The sequence below is a fragment of the Gopherus evgoodei genome, chromosome 1 (genome assembly GCF_007399415.2).
Source record: "Gopherus evgoodei ecotype Sinaloan lineage chromosome 1, rGopEvg1_v1.p, whole genome shotgun sequence".
Taxonomy (NCBI): domain Eukaryota; kingdom Metazoa; phylum Chordata; order Testudines; family Testudinidae; genus Gopherus; species Gopherus evgoodei.
The window spans coordinates 273,226,267-273,245,033 of record NC_044322.1 but is presented as its reverse complement, the minus strand read 5'-3'; the positions used below and the strand labels follow the sequence as shown (position 1 = coordinate 273,245,033).

Below are 18,767 nucleotides of genomic sequence, written 5' to 3'. Positions count from 1 at the left end.
ATGTTTTCTAGACTTTAATCATTTTTGTTCTTCTCTTGCAGACAAATTGGAGAAAGTCAAATCTTTTCTGAAATGCGGTGCCCAGAACTGGACACAATACTCCAGCTGAGGCCTTATCAGGACAGAGCAGAGTGGAAGAATTACTTCTCCTGTGTCTCTTACATCCCAGAATGATGTTCTTTTTTTTGCAACAGCGTTACACTGTTTAGCTATCCGTGCACTATAACCCACCAGATCCTTTTCTGCTGTGCTCCTTCCTAAGCAGTCATTTCCCTTTTTGTATGCTTGCAACTGATTGTTCTTTCCTAAGTGGAGTACTTTGTATTTGTCCTTATTGAATTTCATCCTATTTACATCACACCATTTATCCAGATCATTTTGAATTTCAATCCTATCCTCCAAAGCAGTTGCATTCCCTCCAAGCTTGGGATCATCCACAAACTTTGTAAGTGTATTCTCTATGCCATTATCTACATCATTTAAGAAGATGTTGAACAGAACCGGACCGCACTCAATATGCTCTTCCAGCTTGACTGTGCATCACTGATAACTACTCTTTGAGAACAGGTTTCCAGCCAGTTATGCACCCACCTTATAGGAGCTCCATGTAGGGCTAGTTTTCCCTGGTTTGTTTATGAGAAAGTCATGAGAGAGAGACAGTAGCAAAAGCTTTACTAAAGTCAAGAGAATACATCTACCACTTCCTCCTCAGTAACAAGGCTTGTTACTCTGTGAGTGGTTACCAAACAAACAATAAAAGTCAACCTTTCTCTAGGAAGATAACTAAAAAGTATAAGCACAAAAAATGTAAATCAAGGTTTCCTGCTTGCTGACCTAAATCATGAATAAACTGGGTGATGTTATTTTTATTCCAATCAACGTATCTGGCTCTATGGGTGTGTCTACACTGCAGTATAAGCCTGTGCTTGAGCCTGAGTTTAAGCCTAAGCCCCTCTTCCCCTTGCATCTACAATTGTGCTAACCCAGGGCTCAGAACCAGGGTTCCAGGACCTTGCAGTGCTGGAGAGCATGAGCTCGAATTAAGCTGGGACTCGAGCTATGAGCCCTATTGCTTTGCAGCATAGACGCTGAGACAGATTTCTGTTACCAAGCTGTCCAGGGCATCAGGTGATCAGGCTGAGGCCACAGGATCTTTAAGGGAGGAGATGATGGAGCACATCAAGTGTCTAAGTTTTAAAGCTTTATTAATAACATAATAAAACAGTGGTGAGTACTGGGACTGCTCCCATGTCACTCAAGGGAAGCAAAAAAGCATTAGTACCCCAGCCCTAACCCACTTTCATACTCACACATGCTTTACCCAAGGCTTGTCTGAATTGGCCTGTGGCTTCTTATAACCCTTTTCACTTATGCCAAGTATCCCATAACACCTTGCATTAGCCAAAGTAAGTTTTGGCTTAAGTAGATGGTAAGACTGTCAGCATCAGAACATAGCAGTGTTTTACCATAGCAACAGAAAAGGAGTTATTCTCACAGGCCAGTACTGGAACCTCCCAAAGGACAAGTCATAAGTGTTCTACTCTCGTTCAAACCTGGGAGGTACTTTTACCCATGCTTGGTATGGGGAATGTGTGTGTTCAGAGCCAAGGTATAAGCGGTACAGCCGGGAACCAGAAAAACACCATAGAAAGCTGATTGGTTAAATCTCATTTCAGCTAATGCACACCATAGCTTTTATTGTAATCAGATTGGGAGCCTATTCTTTTTATAACCAAAGTTACATCGCTAAAAGCTATCTTCTCTTTAAGGTGAATTCAATAACACTGCATAAGATAGCTTCCTGAAAACAATCTCATTCAGCCTTCCTCATTGGTGGTGGGTATAATAGGCCAGGGGAGGCTACTGCCACTGGATCCATGGTTGCAGAGTTTTTTGGAGAAAATTTTTGCTTTATTATGTCCCATGCAGGTTTTGGGGCGGCTGAGGAGGCAGTATGTTCTATTTCGCTTCCTAAGTTCATCAGTAGCCTCTCTGGACTCCAGGGACATTACTGATGGATCCAGGAAGCTGAGTAGCAAATACCACATCAGCAGCAGCCCTGGAACCTGCATAGGGCATATCAAAAGCTTCTTCTGAGGAGTGTGAGATGCAACTGCATGTGAGGAGGGACAGGGCTTTTCCCAGGGCAAGGAGAAGAGAGCAAGGGATGGTGTTGCCCAAAGGGGCCCTTGATGCTGTGTAAGCTGGCCACAGCTGGCCTGTAAGAGTTCTGTGGAGGGAAAGGTTCTGCCCTGTTCCTTATTAGTATAGCAGTGAATATCCTCAGCTGTCATGGGGGAGATGGGGATTTGATTCTCTGATGGGGAGGATGTTGCCTTTTGGCTGAGGAGAAAAGAATGCACCTTCCTCACCTCCTCCTTCTATAGCAACCTCCGTTCACACACCACCACAGTGCTGATTTTCATCTCCAAAAGAGAATTAGCCCACAAGATGACTCCTGCCTGCTTGCCCTGTCCTAGCAAAAGCCTCTACATCACCTCCGGCCACTGGGCCCAGCTTCAAGACCTGCACATTGGGGTGCGCTTCAGAGTCGCAAAGAGAAATACTCTGGCCAAGGGCATGAGGACCATCGCCCAGCCTAACGTGGTGGCAGCTGGTGAAGGGGCGAGGAAGAGAAAAGGAGACAGGCAGCAGGCTGGGCTCCTGTCTTTTTTTCTTTTGTTGCCATTTTAACTGTGACAGTAATAGCAAGGCTTGAGAAATAGCTGTGGCCATAGGTGAGGTAGGTAGTCGCCTCGAGAGCACAGAACTGAGCATTTCCCCCTCTGTTGCTTCATCAGCTGAAAGCTGGCAATGATTGTATAGTGGTTAGTACTCTGTGCCACGGCCACAGCAACCGCAGTTCAAATCCAAGTCACAGCATTGCTTTTGGGTGGGGGATCTGCTGACGAGCACGGAGTGGCTCAGCCTGATTGCATCCATTTGCCAAGAGAGCCAGCAGCTGGTGCAGTTTCTGCTTGGTAAAGGAATGTCAATGAGGTAAATCCATCAGAAAAATAGCAGGGAAGAGTAACAGGAATTCTTCCTGGGCACCAATGTCCAGAAGCAGCCTATTCCCTCCGGGAAAGGGGTGAGTTTGGAGTGTCTGGCCCCCGCACGTTGAAAGGATCTACAGGCCTGAGAAGCTGCAGCCCTGAAGAGGCGCTTTGAAAGCCAAAGGGGCCTTGAGTGAGTTTGTGAAGGCGTGACTTTGAGGAGCATGGGGAAGGTAGAAAGAAAGGACAGAGAGGAAGAAGGTGCTGAGCAGCCCATCAGTGAGGGAAATGGTCCCAAGCAAGTGTGGTGGGGGCAGCTGTGTAGCTCCTACAGGCAGCCTGCTGAGACTTTTCCCTGCAGCCGCTTGGGATCTGGGGAGGGGAGGTGTGGCACAGCTGCTGCTGGCCCAGGACTCCTCTGGCTGAGGGGGGGCACTTGGGACTCCCTCAAGCAGGACTGCCTTATGGCCCCAGCTGCAGGAGAGGGGCACAGCACTTAGGGCCTGGGCCTGGTCCTGCAACTGAGATTTCAGAGAGGAAGTCCTGAGTTACAACCAAGGACTAGGCTGGAGCTCATTTCACCAGGAAAGAGAAAAGCCTAGAGCGGGCAAATGCTAATTGTTACCATGTCTGGCTGCAGTTCAGAAACCTGCAAGAAACAAAGAGGTCTCTGTCCAGCTTTAGTGTGGAGCTTTTTCCACCACCCATGCAGCACCAGTGCAACCGACATCAGCACCCAAGAATAAACTGCTATTGGAGCTACAAGGGGTTTCTGAAGGAAAGAGGCACATTAACAGGGGCACATGTACAGGCTGCACCTGAGGTATGTACAAGTAGAATCAGATGTCAACTGCCGTAAAGCTGCAGAGCTAGTAAATGACTCAGTTTTGGGTGAAATCTTGAGTTGGATTTTTACCTAGACTAGCTCCATCTTCGATGTTTGGGGAAAAAAAGTTAGCTACTGTCCTAAGGGCCCTCCCTCATTTTCCATTTACACAGGTCCTGAGAGGCCCCAGCACTTGATGAAATAAGGTTCATGAGGGAAAGGAAATGCTGTAGTAGCTGCATGGGTACAGATCCCAATAGAGCACAAACATGCTATGAGGGTTATATCACTACCTACTCAGGAAAAGAATAGCAGGTGCACCCTGTTAAAATTGATTGACAAGGGAACTAAGTCAAACATAACAATGGACAACTCCAGTGAGCTGCTCATAACTGGTTAAAGCTCCCAGCCAGCCGAAGGCTAGAAAAGCAATTTCCCAAGAGTTTCTGCAACAGGTAGTTCTAAAGCACCCAAGAGCAGAGGTTACTCTTGAGTTGGTCTTAACACAGGAGTTTGTAAACCAACAGCAAACCCACTAAGGAATAGTGATCACAAAGGCCCACTTCCCCAAAGGCATTTAGGCTCTTAACTTTCATTGATTTCATTGGAAGTTAGGAAACTAAATATCTATGTGAATCTGGGCCTATTTAATTAAGTGCAACACTCCTAGGGAAGGAATTAGACAAACCATAGCACAGACACAGCTTTAGAAGTTTTTCAATTTTTTTTTTTTTTTAAATGAGGAAGCTACTCAGAGACACACAAAAAGGAAATTAAGACACCTGGGGTCTGCATGGAGGCTAGGTCAGCAACTCTAATGGAGTGACAGAAGTTAGGCATACCCCTAACCAAACAAGGAAGTAGGAAGGCAACAAGAATAAAACCAGTATGGCTAAATGGCAAGCTTCAAGAGGTTATTTGAGTCAAACAAGCAGCTTTCAGAAAATGGAAATCCCGCCCTAGTGAAGCCAATAACCAAACAAACAATGGCAGGGAAAAGGGAAATCAGGTGGGTTACAAGAGAATTTTGAAGAATAACTGACATTAAAATGAGAAAAAAGTGTGCGTGCCCCTCTCTCTCTCTGAAGCAGGAAGCCCGGGGATCAATCTGCTTGACTCCCAAAACATAAAGGGAGAAAGAGAGACTAAAGCATTTCTCTGCATCAGTCCAACACTTAGAGGAGGTTGGGAGAGATGTCTATCCCAAACTGCTCCTCATGTGGCTAAGATGAAACACAAGATATCCAAGGAGTGCCAGAACAATGGCTAGATTCAAGACCACCAATTCATGAGCTCCAGAGGATACACACTGTATTTAAAAGGTATTTAAGATTGAAGTAGCTGAGCTGCAAACAAAAACATCCACTTGTTAAGATCAGCTACTATAGCAAGTTCTGTGCCTACCTTAAGCACTGAGGTGATCCTAGGAGTTTCAGACCACCAGGACAACTGGTTGAAAGCTATAATTACAAGTAAAATGAAGCCGTAGATTTATGTGATGGGACAAGCCCGCAGGGCTTTCAAAAAGGAAAGTACAGCCCTCAACAACTAGGATTCTTTGACAAAACAGTGGATAAAGGAGAAGGCATTGTTCTAATTTGGATTTTTAAAAGCTTTGTCAGAAGCCCTTCACAAGGGACTATAAAAGAAACCAAGGGATCAAAGAGTAGGAATAACGGGAGTGAAGCAAAAAAGTTTCCCCTATGAGCATATTATTTCAATAATTGTCCATTACAGGGTTTTACACCTACCCCTGAATCAGCTGGTGATGACCACAGGCAGAGACAAGATCCTGGACCAGACGGACCACTAGTGCAATCTGGTGTGCTGTACTGGCAGGTTCCACAAGAAGCAGGAACCCCAAACTACCAGGAAATGCTGCTCCTGCTTACATTCCTGGTGTGGTGAGCAGTAAAAAGTCCTTCGTAGCAAGATTTCCAGCCTAGTTTAGCAGACAATATGTTTAGATAAGCACTGGGGCTTGCAGATACTTCTATGAAGCGACTCCCCTTTAAGAACTTTGGTGGTTTGGCCATTTCTAGTCTAACCCCTTTCACCGCTGAGTTTAAAAGCTATTCAGTCTTACCACTGCCAAAAGCAGCATGAATTGGGGAGAGGGGAAGGAACACTATTAATAAATACACCATACACAGGGCCAGGTGGTACCATGGGTCTTTATTAGGCAACAGTTGCTCTCTAGCACTGGGACAGGGTACATAACTGGGCACCTCTCAAAGAGCAGAAATGGTTCCCTAGAGCCATCACCAGCTATATCTTTTACAGCGAAGTGTCCCTACTCCTACTATCCGTTGGATAAATAGACAGTTTTTCTCATCCATAAACATGCCCTCCCCCCCCAAGCCCCAAATATTACAGTGCATACATGCAAAAAGATTGGGGGGGAGGGGAACAGAGAGACAGCAGGTCCATAAATAACAGCACATAAACAGGCACAGAAAGGAACCTCACACCTGAAGTGCCACAGGTGTAAAGAACAAACATCATGCATGGACCATTTGCACAAGGGGAGCCTGCACTGTCCTTAAGCTATTAGTACTGCTCTCAACATCTCCGAGGAACCCATCCCCCCGCCCCCAGCTAACACACCAGTACAGGGTTCTGTTCACTTTTACATGAAGCGACCAGGGGAGGAGATGAGTCACCACTTCCCATGTGTGCCTGGACAAACAGGGATGGGTGCAGAACTCCTCCCCTCCCTAGTATACTACTGTTGCCATTGCAGACTGACCAGTGTAGGTTTGAAATGACATGGAGGATGCCATGGGTAGATACATTCCTGGGGAGATTAAAAAGCCTAGGGCTTTAAAGCAAGAAGCCTTTATGCGAGTAGTTTGTTTGGAAACCAGGGTCTTAGTTTCATCCTGCCTTGAAGGAGTGGGTGCGCATTAGGCTCTCCACAAACAAGCTATATCTCTGTCCCATTTGATGAGCCAAGAAGCTGTGGTACTGAGCCATAAAAAGCAGCATCTGTTCTTGTGCCAAACTAACAGGGTACTCATATCACCACGTTATTGTACTCATGTGTGTTTAACGCAGAAGCAGCCAACACGATCAACACGTAGGACATCTCACGTACACTGATCTACCGAGATATCAGGAGCCAGAAACCAGAGGTAAGAAAACCACTCCTGAGTGTCCCACTTATCATGGGCTGCTGACGCCAATGCGAAGCAGGAGTTCCAAGTGGAGCCTTTGAACGCATCCACCCACACGCTGGGAAGACACAAAGGGCGTTTTCTTTTGAGGAAATGATTACAATTATGACTCTTCCATTAAATGCCCCCCAAAAGGGGTGGGAGAGATGTGGAGGCAGAGGGAGGCATTTCACTGCAGAATGCCCTGCAGTTCAACAACAGGGAGTATAGAACCAGCGTGAACGTGTGGTGTGATGGCAGGCTGAATTATGTCAGTAAGGTTTACATCTGAGCAAAGCAGTGGTGGACAACATTCCCAGAGTGTTTAGTTCTGTGGCATATGAAAACCTTCACCAGGAGCTTGCTGCAAAACAGAGGCAGAAGGTCCCACATGTATTGTAACAGCCTTTTCTTTGCAGTAACTGAAGCTCCAATGGTGGTTGCTGCAGAAAACCAAATAAATCTAGACAGGTTTAACAAAAATTTGAGTCCTGCTTCTGCAATGAGACACCATGCTGGGTAATGAAGGGCTGCAGGCATCTGCTCGGGATAGGATTATACCCAGTACCAGCATAGTTCAGCTACACACACACACACAGCACATACACATGGAGAGCAGCAGCAATGCATTTCTGCCAAGCGCTAGCTTCCACATTGCAGGCATGAACAGGAACGATTTCAGTCTTTGGACAGAGGCAATGTGAAGGGTGGAGCAGAAGGGAAAACTGGGTCACTACCCCACCCCATCCTCTTTCAAAGTCACATGAGTTGGCATTAGTACACAGAGGATCCAGCCCGCTCCAGGATCCTCCAAACCGTGGCAGACACCAGGTTTATGTAAGCTCCCTCCCAAGGGGGCACATCCTGCCATGCAGATCAGACTGACAGGTGTGCAGGTGAGGACAAAGGGGCCTGGAGTGTGTGTGTGTGGGGGGGGGGGAGGCGGAAACCACCAGGTCCAGGATTTTGAGCAATAAAGTATCAGACCGTCTCTTTTTAAAAACCCGTTTTCATCTGTGCCAATGAAGGGGCCCAGCAGACAGTTCTCTCCCTTCGCCTCAGCCCAGGTCTCTGCACATCCTAGGTCCCTCACCACATGAGCAGCCCAGAGAAAGGTACCTTTGTGCCCTCACTATAGATGCTGCTGAGGATTTAAACTAGAACTCTGCCCTCCCCTAACCCCAAAAGAGGCAGGAGGTAGCTCTGTGACAGGGGGTGGGGGTGGGGGGAGAAGCACATGGGGCAGGGGGTACTGAAAAGAGAAATCTGCTGAAACTATTCCTGACATCTTGTAAAGACACATACATTGCTATAAAAAACTGTATAAAAACCACAGGGAGATTTCCTGGGTGGGATGGGCTGGCTCCAAGCACCACCCCTCTCCCAGAGCTTCCCACACACGCAGAGTCTATAGAAAAAGGGTCCCATAAAAACAGTGTAGTGAGCCCCACCTTGAGAAGAGAGAGCTAGTGCTCTCCCCTCCCCATCCCAGCTAACCCGGAGCAGGCGGGCAGCCAGCCTGCAGGTAGAGAGTTGCCTGAGAGATTGGTTTTGCCTCGGAGGGGATTCTGGGGGACTCCTCTGCCCTCCACTGAGGGGTCTGGGAGAGGTGAGAAGCCCCCGGAACACAGACCCACCCAGCACCAGGAAATGGCACTTTTCTGTCCCCAGGGCTTGCTGACCCCTCCTCTAACCCCAGCATCGCCTCTAACCCCAGCGAGGGGCAAGGGAGTGGGGGAGCTGTTAGCAGCTGCTAGCCTGGTTACACAAACTAGAACAGCACTAGCCAGATTCCAGTCCTGCCACCAGGCTGAACGCAGCCAATGGCTCGGAAAGCTAACCCTGGGCTAGTCCAGAGCCCTCCCCAGCCCAAGTGACTCCACTTGCATGGCCCTAATCTAGAACCGTCTGCTCCAAAGAGGGACTATAATGGGGGGAGAGTCCAGTCTGATGGCTCACAAGGCTGACTTTGGCTGTACGGACCCTGGGCTAGGAGGCGGCGATAGCCGTCCCCCCACTCAGTTTGACGATCATTTGCTGGCAGTCGTTGCAGGAGCGCTTGTCCCCCACTTTCTCCAGCGTGCGGGCTGCTTCTGCCAGCAGGACTGCGCGCTGGCCCGGGGATGAGAGGAAGGAGAGGGGGAGATGGCGGCAGGCCAGGAGAATCGCCGTGGCTCGCTCTCTCTGTCCTGGCAGCGTGTCCAGCTCACCTGTACAGGAGAAGAAATACCACTGTGACCAAGCTTTGCATAGCTCTAGCCCAAATGCGATACAGGGGATCCTGTCGGTCACGATAAAATGCAGCCTTCTCCAAGCTAGCTGACAGCCGCAGAGGTCAATACACCATGTCTGAGTATGATGGGATGAAGCCTTCAGGGCGCTATTTTAAGGCAGCAAGGTGAGGTGGCCCGAGCTGCAGTTTGGCCAGGTCTGCAGCGTTAACACCCAGATCCCAGGGAAAACATGGACTGGATCTATAACCAGGGGCCAGACCCTCGGTTCCAAATTTAACTTGTGCCAGTATTAGTAATCTTGAATGTTCACTGTGATATGAGCAAAATCCTTTTAGCAAGCAAATGTCTATTATTTTTTAAGCTGATGACTTTTCTTTAGGAGATCAGCACGTTAAACTTAACCCTGATCTGTGAATTCCCTGCTTCCCTGAGGGTAGTTCATTAGGGTAGTTCACGCCCCTTAAATTCAGCTTAATGATGGTTTTTAAGAAGCATTTTAAGGCTTGCCCTGTGACCTGAAGCCCTGGGTCCTGGTTTCCGTTGCTAGAATATAGGAGTCTCCAGTGAGATGCCATCTTCTGCTGGAGTCTGTGTAAGGATCCCAGGCTCCGCTGGGATCTATTTCCCTGAACCAGAGCACCAAAGCCCCACAAATCCCAGCAGCTCAGCAACAGATTTCAGGAAGACCTAACAGATCCCGCAGCCTGTCTCCAACCCCTGCATCGTTCAGCAAGGTCACTGCTAACACGCACCATGCCGGGCAGCTCAGTTCCAGACACTAAGCCTTGCCAAACAACCCCCTGCTTGCCAAAGAGCCCACACCACAAAAGAATGCTACAGATCCCTCTCCCAACAGGGAGCCTGTTCCCACACCAACCTTGTTTGCCGCTCTGGGGGGTGCGTCGCCTCAAGCTGTGCTCCAGCAGCTGGTGAGTGCGGGTGGGGCTGGCGCCTGCCATCAAACGCACAGTAGCCTCGTGCAGGAATACCTGGGGGAGGAGAGCAGAAGGCAATGATGGGCAGCCGCACACTGGGAAGATCCTATGTCCATACTGCATATCTCGCTGCCGGCACGTGAGACAGAGCTCCCAGCTCACAAGCAGGGACGTGGTTTCCCCTTGCGCCTCGCCTCTGGCACTCCCTACTGAGTGGTCCCAAAATGGGGACAAGAAAGGAGTGAGAAGCAAAGCTGTTTCCTTGCCCTCCTGTACCGTGGCAATGTAGGGGCTGGGTGGAAGAGGCTGGCATCAGCAACACAGGAACCAGGGCAGAAAATGGAAGAGGTGTGGCCCCAGCTCTAGGGTTCCTTATCTCAGAGAACAGGTCTGATGTCCCCGGAACAGAGTTGGCCATGAGAACCAGGCCAGTGGGGTCAGCTGTTTAACACACACTGTTTACACACATTTAGAACCAGACAGGATAAAGCTCTGTAGGTTAGACCATAAGGAGTAACCCTACACTGACAAGAGACGTGGAGTGGGAAGAGAGAGGACCCCGGATGAGACACGAGGGTTCGCCCCGTACTTCTCAGCCACTGTTTAGCACACGGGTAAAACGGAGTCCCACGTTGCACACTCTTCCCACATCCGGCTCCCCAGTGGCCCAGCCTGAGCTGGGAGATCACAGGGATTATAGATGAAAGAAACCCCAGGCCTTCACCTCCATCCCTTCCACATGGCGCACATATCCCCTCAGGACACTACAGGACTGTGTTCACAGGATGCTCCCTGGTGCTTTGTCCAATCAGTGAAAAGCATCCAAATGACAGAACCCAAATCCTGCATTTAGCCACAGAGCAGGAGCAGCATGGACAGACAGGGCATGGTTCCCTGTCCTACCCTCTACCAATAGCCTCAATCCTAACTTGCAGTCACCTCTAGGGACAGGAGGGGTAGCCTCTCATTGGCAATCTCAGCAGTCTATACCACAAAGGAGGCCAATTAACTAATAGAGACACCTGCCCATTGGGAACAGGACTGATATTGCCAGTTCCCCACCCAGCCATCGGAGGGGAGTGGCTCTCGCCCACTAAGTGCCTGGGGAGAGACTGAATGCTCTTGGAGATGTGAGAACTCCACGCGCTATCTCCAGCCCCGGGCCATTCTGTCCTCTTCTGCACTTCAGATTTACAAACTCAAGTGACGAAGCTTCTTTGGGGCGACTATTTGGAAGTGTGGTGCTGTGCAGAGCAGGCTGAAAACAAGCACTGCTTGCTCTGTGAGACTGAGGGGAAGGCAGATGGGGATGAGGAAAGAGGCAGGACTTTACCTTGCGATAAGCGGGCCTGAAGCCATGGGCCAGTTTGCGCAAGCTGCCAAGGTCTCGCTGGAAACCCGTCAGCTCAGAGGCCGAGGCGTGGTAGGTCTCACCCAGGGCCTGGCTGGAGTTCGCCTGCTTCTGCCACAGTGTGGTGCGGAGTGAGAGCAATAAGTCACAGGTCAGTAGCTGGATCATCTGCAAGGAGCCCCCACAAAAGAGGACGGAGAAAGAAAATGAGCCAACAGCCTTCCCCTGCAGAGTGGCCAGGATTCTCCATAGCTGGGAGCAGCAGTGCCCTCTAGCTGCAAGCAGGCAGTGTGTCCGACCCACCTGAGCAGAACCACTTTGCTAAATGCCTTGAGCAATTCTGAAGGGGGAATTGATTGCTCCCGAAAGGTGCCCAAATCAATGGCTCTGCGGACCAAAGTCCACTCCATTTCAGAACAGGGACGGTGGGACAGGCCCTGCCCAGAAGGGGCCATTTCTAGAGGGCGAGTGCTGCTGACAAGGTGTTATGGCTCTGCGATGTGGCGCTGGCTCAGCAGGAAATGGCTGGAGAGCTCCAAACACACTGCAGACCAGACACCAAAAATCCAAAATAACCTTTAGTGACTATCAAGCTGAGCTGGATTCAAACCACCAGCCTCGAGGCAAAAGGCTCCACATTTGACCAGTCACCTGGAGTCATCCTGCCCCAGAGAGTTAGTTATCCCCGAGCCAGGCGGGGGTAACCTGAGACCTTTAAAGTTAGAGGCTGCAGGACAGCATGCCTAAAGCAAACAAGCACTTGATGTGCCCTCCTTTAGCACACCACAACCTGCTCTGTATTGTTACACTGAACCACAGAAAGGAAATTTTGATGAGCACATTTGGCTTGATCCATTAACCACATCAAAACAAAGTACGCTCCACAGCTGCATAGTGATAAGCTGGCCAGCTTGCAGATGGCTATGGCAGAGCCACCAGCCCACCTCAGAGCTCCACGGTGTCACCACCCTTAAACACACACTAGTTGTACACCAAGAAGCTGTTCCAAATGGAATCAGCAGCACCAGTGTCTTCCCTGGCAGTCTTCCCATCCAAGTACTGACCACGCCCTAGCTTACTGAGATCTACCAAGATCCCCGCCAGAGGTAGAAGGCTACAGGCTATAGAGAGCTCTACCGCACATAGAAAATGGAGGCTGTGTCCCCACCCAAGCTCCCTGAATCCCACCCGTTGCTGCTCCCAGGCAGGGGAGATAGGGTGTTATCCTACTCATCCTTCGGAGGGCCTAGCTGTGCTGCAGAAATGGAGAGTGCCTCTGTACTGCACTGCAGAAACATTGCACAAGTACTGCCAGAACATGCAATGCAACTACAATGCACTACAGCTGCCCCCCAGGAATAACAGAGCGGGCCAGAGCAGGAATCAGGAAGGAAGTACAAGCTAGCAGAGGGCACACAGGACCCTTACATTGTTGAGGCCAGTGTTAGAGACACCACTGCTCATGTTAAGGCTGTTCCACAAGTGGCTGCTGGCCCTCTCGCAGTGACCAAAGAAGCTCTGCTGCCCATCTGCCTTCCCCAACAGGGAGGCCTGCATGGCTTTGCATACATGGAAGATCGCTTTCACCAGGGCATTCCTGAAAGACAGAGACAGGGCAACGCTTTCAAACAGTGCTGTGTCCAGGCCTCTCCAGCAGCTGCTCTAAAGCACCTTCCAGTTCTAATCAAACAAGCCTTTAGTCTCCAAGGACCTTTACTGAACTGACCTTAAGTCCCAAGGGAAATGAGTTCAGTGGTCTCAGCCTTCTCCCCATCCCAACTGGTTCAGATCACAAAAGACACCACAATCTGGCATAAGAGCACTGCCAACCCAGAGAAGCTGCAGACTGGTACAGACACATATGCAGCACTGGCAGATCCAAGGGCATGGGGGGAACCAATAACAAAGCCTAGTAGGGCTTGTCTATACTTTCAGCAGTGCAGCCATAGCACTTAGCAAAGACACTATCTACACTGACAGGAGAGCTGCTCCCATCAGACTAGGTAATCCACCTCCCTGAGACGGGGTAGCAATGTCCACAGAAGCAGCTCTCCATAGCACTGTCTACACCTGAGCAACGTAGTTATACCAACATACATTTGTAGTTTAGACCAAGCCTGAGTTTCTGTCTACAGGAGCCCACATGCAGCTGGACGAAGGGGCTTTCAGTGATGGGCACTGATGTTGCTTTCAGTGTTACTAGGAAAGGTTTACATGCTTTCCCCTCACACAGGACATCAGCCTAGGGTACTCGAGAGAAAGGACCCAGATGAGGATAACCTTCCCCCACAATTTTTCGTTTAGATAGCCCACACAGGGCTGTTACATTCCCACAGGACTGTCCCCAACTCACTGCCCAGAGATCTGCAACACAGGCACTGATCAACATGACAATGAACACTCCTACGCGTTGGATGTTTCCACATCATGCCATTGCATCAGCCGGCACTGAAGCAATCTCCCAGCGTGACACTGCAACTACCTTCGGATGCAGCAGCAATAGGGTTAGCCCACAGGACAAGTCTCAACACGTGCCTGCCCCACAGAACACCTGCTTTCAAATGGGCCATTGATATAGTCATTTCTGGAAAGATATGGTGGTTTGAAAAAGGTAAAAGGCCCACGCACTCTGACATCTCCAGGGATTTGGGCATCCGCTCCACTTCTATGAAACGTGACCTCACGCCTGCATCGTCCCCTCTGAGCCAACTGATTGCCATGCCGATTGCCGCTGACCACCATCTGCACACCAAATCAGGGCCTATGGAAACAGTAAGACAACACTGCAACCAAGGAAAGCATAAAAACTTGTGCCAAGATCAGACAAGAAGGATAATGCCAGATATTTCTAGTGCCTTCCACCTTGATGAATCCAGAAGAGCTTTAGGGAATGTATGGACAGATGTTATTTCACCCAGCACTGAAATGCAGCTGTTTCTAGGGTGAAATGCTGCAACTTCTTGACAGCACACAACAATGCTACACAACAGGCTAGGACAAGAAGTGAACACCACTGTACTCACTCAAAACTGCAAGGGGACTTTTAGGCCTTCAGAATGTAGTTGGCCTAGCCAGACTCTCTCCCTTAACCTAGTAAAGAGGGGCATGGGATCTTCAGCCGACAAGCTGTGAAGATCTGTTTTCCTCTCTCATCCAAAAAGCAGCTGCCCCAGCAGCACACAGAATGCTTGCGCACTGCGTCCCGCCGACTGAGTGGAGTTTACTGAATCACCTCACTTTGCCTTGAAGGTCTTTCCAGCTTCATTGACTATCACTAGCCAATCCTGTTCCTGGGGGACAAGAGGCCTGCCCACTGCACTTCTGTCTGTATGCTGCACCCCTGTGCCCTGCGCCCGTTTGCTCATTGACAGCTGGAAGCTCTTGAAGGCAGGAGTGGTCCTTCCGAGGGCTTGGAAAATGCCTAACACATTTCACATTTTGGGCACTGCAGCAACATACACAGCCATCACAACCCTGGTACCTTCAGGTGGACAGAGTGGAGAGTTTCTATTCCATGGAGCTGAGCTGCTGTAGGTGGAGTGCTGCTGAATAGCTCTGTCCCAGCCCACAAGGGGCTGCACATCAGCAGAGGCTGATTCTCCTGTAGTTAATAAACCCAAAGATGAAGCGTGCTTCAGAAGCTGGGCTACCATTAAGACTCCCAGAGATGGAGGGGCTTTGAACATGACACTCACCCAGGGCTGACTTCAGCACAGAACTGCTACTGAAAGGTGGAGTCCCGCTTCCCATTGAGTCCACAAAGGAGTTGACTAATTTCAGGAACTCCAAAGCACTGGAGAATTCGCTGCAAGCACAAGCAAGACAACAACATTCACTAGGCAGCAAGGGATGAGATGCCACATTTGCAGCGTGTGACAATATAACCTGGATGAGCCACATTTATAAGCTCCACTGACCCACTAGGTTAGTGAATTAGACGGCAGATACAAGAGTTCAAGCCCTGAGTAGTGCTGCTTTACTATGAGCAACCTTCCCCCAGCCTGGAAGAATACGACTGGGTCAAGAGGAAGCCCTGTTGAGTATGTCTACACTGCAGCTGGGCACGTGCCTCCCTGCACGGGTAAATAGACTCATGCTAGCTCGGGCAGTGTGGACATCACCGCTCCAGCAGAGACTGAGACTAGCCACCTGAGCTCAGATCCAGGGCTTGGATTCAGGTGGCTAGCATGAGCGTTCACCAGAGTCGCATCCGCCACACTTCTCATTTTAGTGCACTAGCTCGAGTGAAGCTAGCCAGCTGCAGTGTAGATAGACCCATCCAGGTTGTGCTGGGCAGAGGAAGGGAGGCCAGGTTTAGGATTCACCCAGAGCAGTGAATTAACCTCTGGTGTAATTGCAGAGATGTTTGCACTCAGGGTCTGTCTGGACTTCAAGCTGGGAGGGGGGGGCAGGGGAGGGTTAAATGTCTAGCTCGAGGACACACAGCCATGCCAGCTCTGATGGAGCAAGCACATGGCATGCAAGGGGTTTCCTACCCTGAGAATGATCCTGACTGAGACCCGGGTGGCTAGCCCCTCCCACCACTGCAGCTCCCATTCTGTTTTTAGCATGCTAGCTCAATCAGAGCCCATTCAGGGAGCTCTCCTCAAACTGGCAATTACTCTGGCTTCAATGTAGACGGCTCCTCAGTCTCCAGGGGGCAGTGTTAGCTAGTGCTTCCCGGTCAGCGTAATCAGGGCCAGGAGTACACTCAGCACTAGCCCCCAGGTCACAACAGACATGCTCTACCTGCTCTGTAAGAAGGGTAACCAGATTGCCAGAGTGAACAAACAGGACAGGAGGTGGGGGGTAACAGGCACCTGTATAAGAAAAAGCCCCAAATATTGGGACTGTCCCTATAAAATTGGGACATCTGGTTACCCTATCTGTAAGCCAGTTGACAGGTAGGAAAACACAAATCCTAAAACAGGCTATTTATTATGGGAAGAACTAGCTGAAACAAACAGAGGAGAATTACTGTGTGTAACAAGTGACATTTACAGGAAAGGCAACATTTGCTGTAACATTTTAATTAGCACTTTACAATTTATAGATGCTGTCTGGAAGCTGCCAGCCTACTCTCCAGTATTGACACCCGCTGACATTAGGTGAGACAGTATTACGAGTCGTTTATAGGCTCCTTTCCATGCGTGGCTTCCAAGACAATCTGAACTACATTTCAGCAAGTCACAAAAGCTATCAAATGTTCTCAACCTTGGCCAAAGACAACAGCGCATGTTGTACTTATCCAGTTCCTTTGTGTCTGTCAGAGGATTTGGGGATCCTGTCCATGGAAAATGTATCAGTACTAAAAGAGACCCCTGCCAGTTAGAGGCATAGGGCTACCTTCTCGCAGCAGTCCACGCCCGGTGTACAACATCTTGCAACCTTTATGCTTCATTAGCAACAGCAGTAGCTTGTCATACATCGATTTCAATGAGCTAGATCAAGTTGTTTGTCACTCACTGGGACTATACCAGTACTTCAATGTACAAACAAAAATGTAACTAAACCTGCACTCTAATAAAAACTATACTTTTTCCTAACTGACTGGGGAGGGGAGAAGTGTGGTGTCCTCCTGGACCAAAGCCCTCTTTTTTCTTTTTCTTTTTCTTTTTTTTTTTTGGGGGGGGGGAAGGGGCAGATCACTACAGAACTTCACAGATTTGAGAAACATAATTAGGACTGGTCTAGGACAAGGCATGACCATAGTTCAGTTCTAAACTAGACAGCTCAGAGTATAAAAAGCAACTCTTTGCTTTCCCTCCATTTCATTCGGATATGGAGACAGAAACCAATAACTGCAGCCAAAGCCTGTTCTGCCACTCTCACATCTATATATTTTGCTTTGGTTTACACGGCTGGTAAATGCAACCTAACATTTTTTATTTAGTTATCAAGATACCAACAAACGTTAGGCATGGAGCTGGTGTATGTCATCAGGTCCCTTTCCAAGTGTCTGGGCCCAAAACTGTTATAGCTAAGAGTTCTCCTTCAAATTCAAGTGGCCGGGGAGGGGGTTGGCAGATCCTGAGTTCAATCCCTGCTGCTGGTCAGTGGACCCTATTAGCTACAAGTTATTGTCCTCAGGGCTCCTAGTAAATTATGAATGCAGCCCTTGATGCCTCATAGTATTGGGTCCCCGTCATCTAGACAGTAATGACCTAAACAGTAATAACCAAACCAAATATATAGATGTGAGAGTGGCAGAACAGGCTTTGGCTGCAGTTATTGGTTTCTGTCTCCATATCCGAATGAAATGGAGGGAAAGAAGACGGTTACTCACCTTTGTAACTGTTGTTCTTCGAGATGTGTTGCTCACATCCATTCCAGTTAGGTGTGCGCGCCGCACGTGCACGCTCGTCGGAAACTTTTTACCCTAGCAACTCCAGTGGGCCGGCAGGTCGCCCCCTAGAGTGGTGCCGCCATGGCGCTCGATATATACCCCTGCCGGCCCACCCGCTCCTCAGTTCCTTCCTGCCGGCTACTCCGACAGTGGGGAAGGAGGGCGGGTGTGGAATGGATGTGAGCAACACATCTCGAAGAACAGTTACAAAGGTGAGTAACCGTCTTTTCTTCGAGTGATTGCTCACATCCATTCCAGTTAGGTGAATCCCAAGCCATACCTAGGCGATGGGGTCGGAGTGAGAAGTCGCGGCATGGAGCACTGCAGATCCGAAGGCCGCATCCTCTCTTGACTGCTGGACCAGGGCGTAGTGGGAAGCAAAGGTGTGGACCGATGACCAGGTCGCTGCCTGACAGATTTCCTGGATGGGCACACGGGCGAGGAAAGCCAGCGACGACGCCTGCGCCCTGGTAGAATGCGCAGTCACACGGCCCGTAGGAACATGGGCCAGCTCATAGCAGGTCCTGATACAGGAAGTTACCCATGCGGTCCGCTACTGCCACGAATAGCTGGGGGGATTTGCGGAACGGTTTGGTCCTCTCCACATAGAACGCGAGAGCCCTACGGACGTCAAGCGAGTGGAGCTGTTGCTCCCTGCCTGAAGAGTGAGGTTTCGGGAAAAAAACCGGGAGGAATATCTCTTGGTTGACGTGGAAGGCTGAGACCACCTTAGGGAGAAAGGCAGGGTGTGGCCTCAGCTGCACCTTATCTTTATGGAAGACTGTATACGGGGGGTCTACCGTGAGAGCCCGGAGTTCCGACACCCGTCTAGCTGAGGTGATAGCTACTAGAAAGGCAGTCTTCCAAGAAAGATAGAGTAGGGAGCAAGTAGCTAACGGCTCGAAGGGGGGCCCCATGAGCCGA

The 18,767-nt window shown here is 49.6% G+C and overlaps 1 protein-coding gene across 4 annotated transcripts in view; it reads right to left on the bottom strand.

Moving 5' to 3' along the window:
• Positions 1-5,978: 5,978 nt before the first annotated feature.
• SREBF2 (sterol regulatory element binding transcription factor 2) overlaps positions 5,979-18,767 on the bottom strand; it is a 50,929-nt gene continuing 38,140 nt past the window's right edge. For 2 of the 4 annotated variants that reach the window (XM_030547567.1, XM_030547573.1), the window contains exons 14-20: positions 15,193-15,302; positions 14,979-15,098; positions 14,126-14,258; positions 12,926-13,094; positions 11,480-11,665; positions 10,089-10,200; positions 5,979-9,187 (exon numbers count right to left, since the gene is read on the bottom strand). In XM_030547567.1, coding sequence (XP_030403427.1) covers positions 8,967-9,187; positions 10,089-10,200; positions 11,480-11,665; positions 12,926-13,094; positions 14,126-14,258; positions 14,979-15,098; positions 15,193-15,302 — 1,051 coding nt within the window. In that variant the 3' untranslated portion in view covers positions 5,979-8,966. The remainder of the gene's footprint in view (positions 9,188-10,088; positions 10,201-11,479; positions 11,666-12,925; positions 13,095-14,125; positions 14,259-14,978; positions 15,099-15,192; positions 15,303-18,767) is intronic. The other 2 variants (XM_030547578.1, XM_030547583.1) reach the window with 1 other exon arrangement.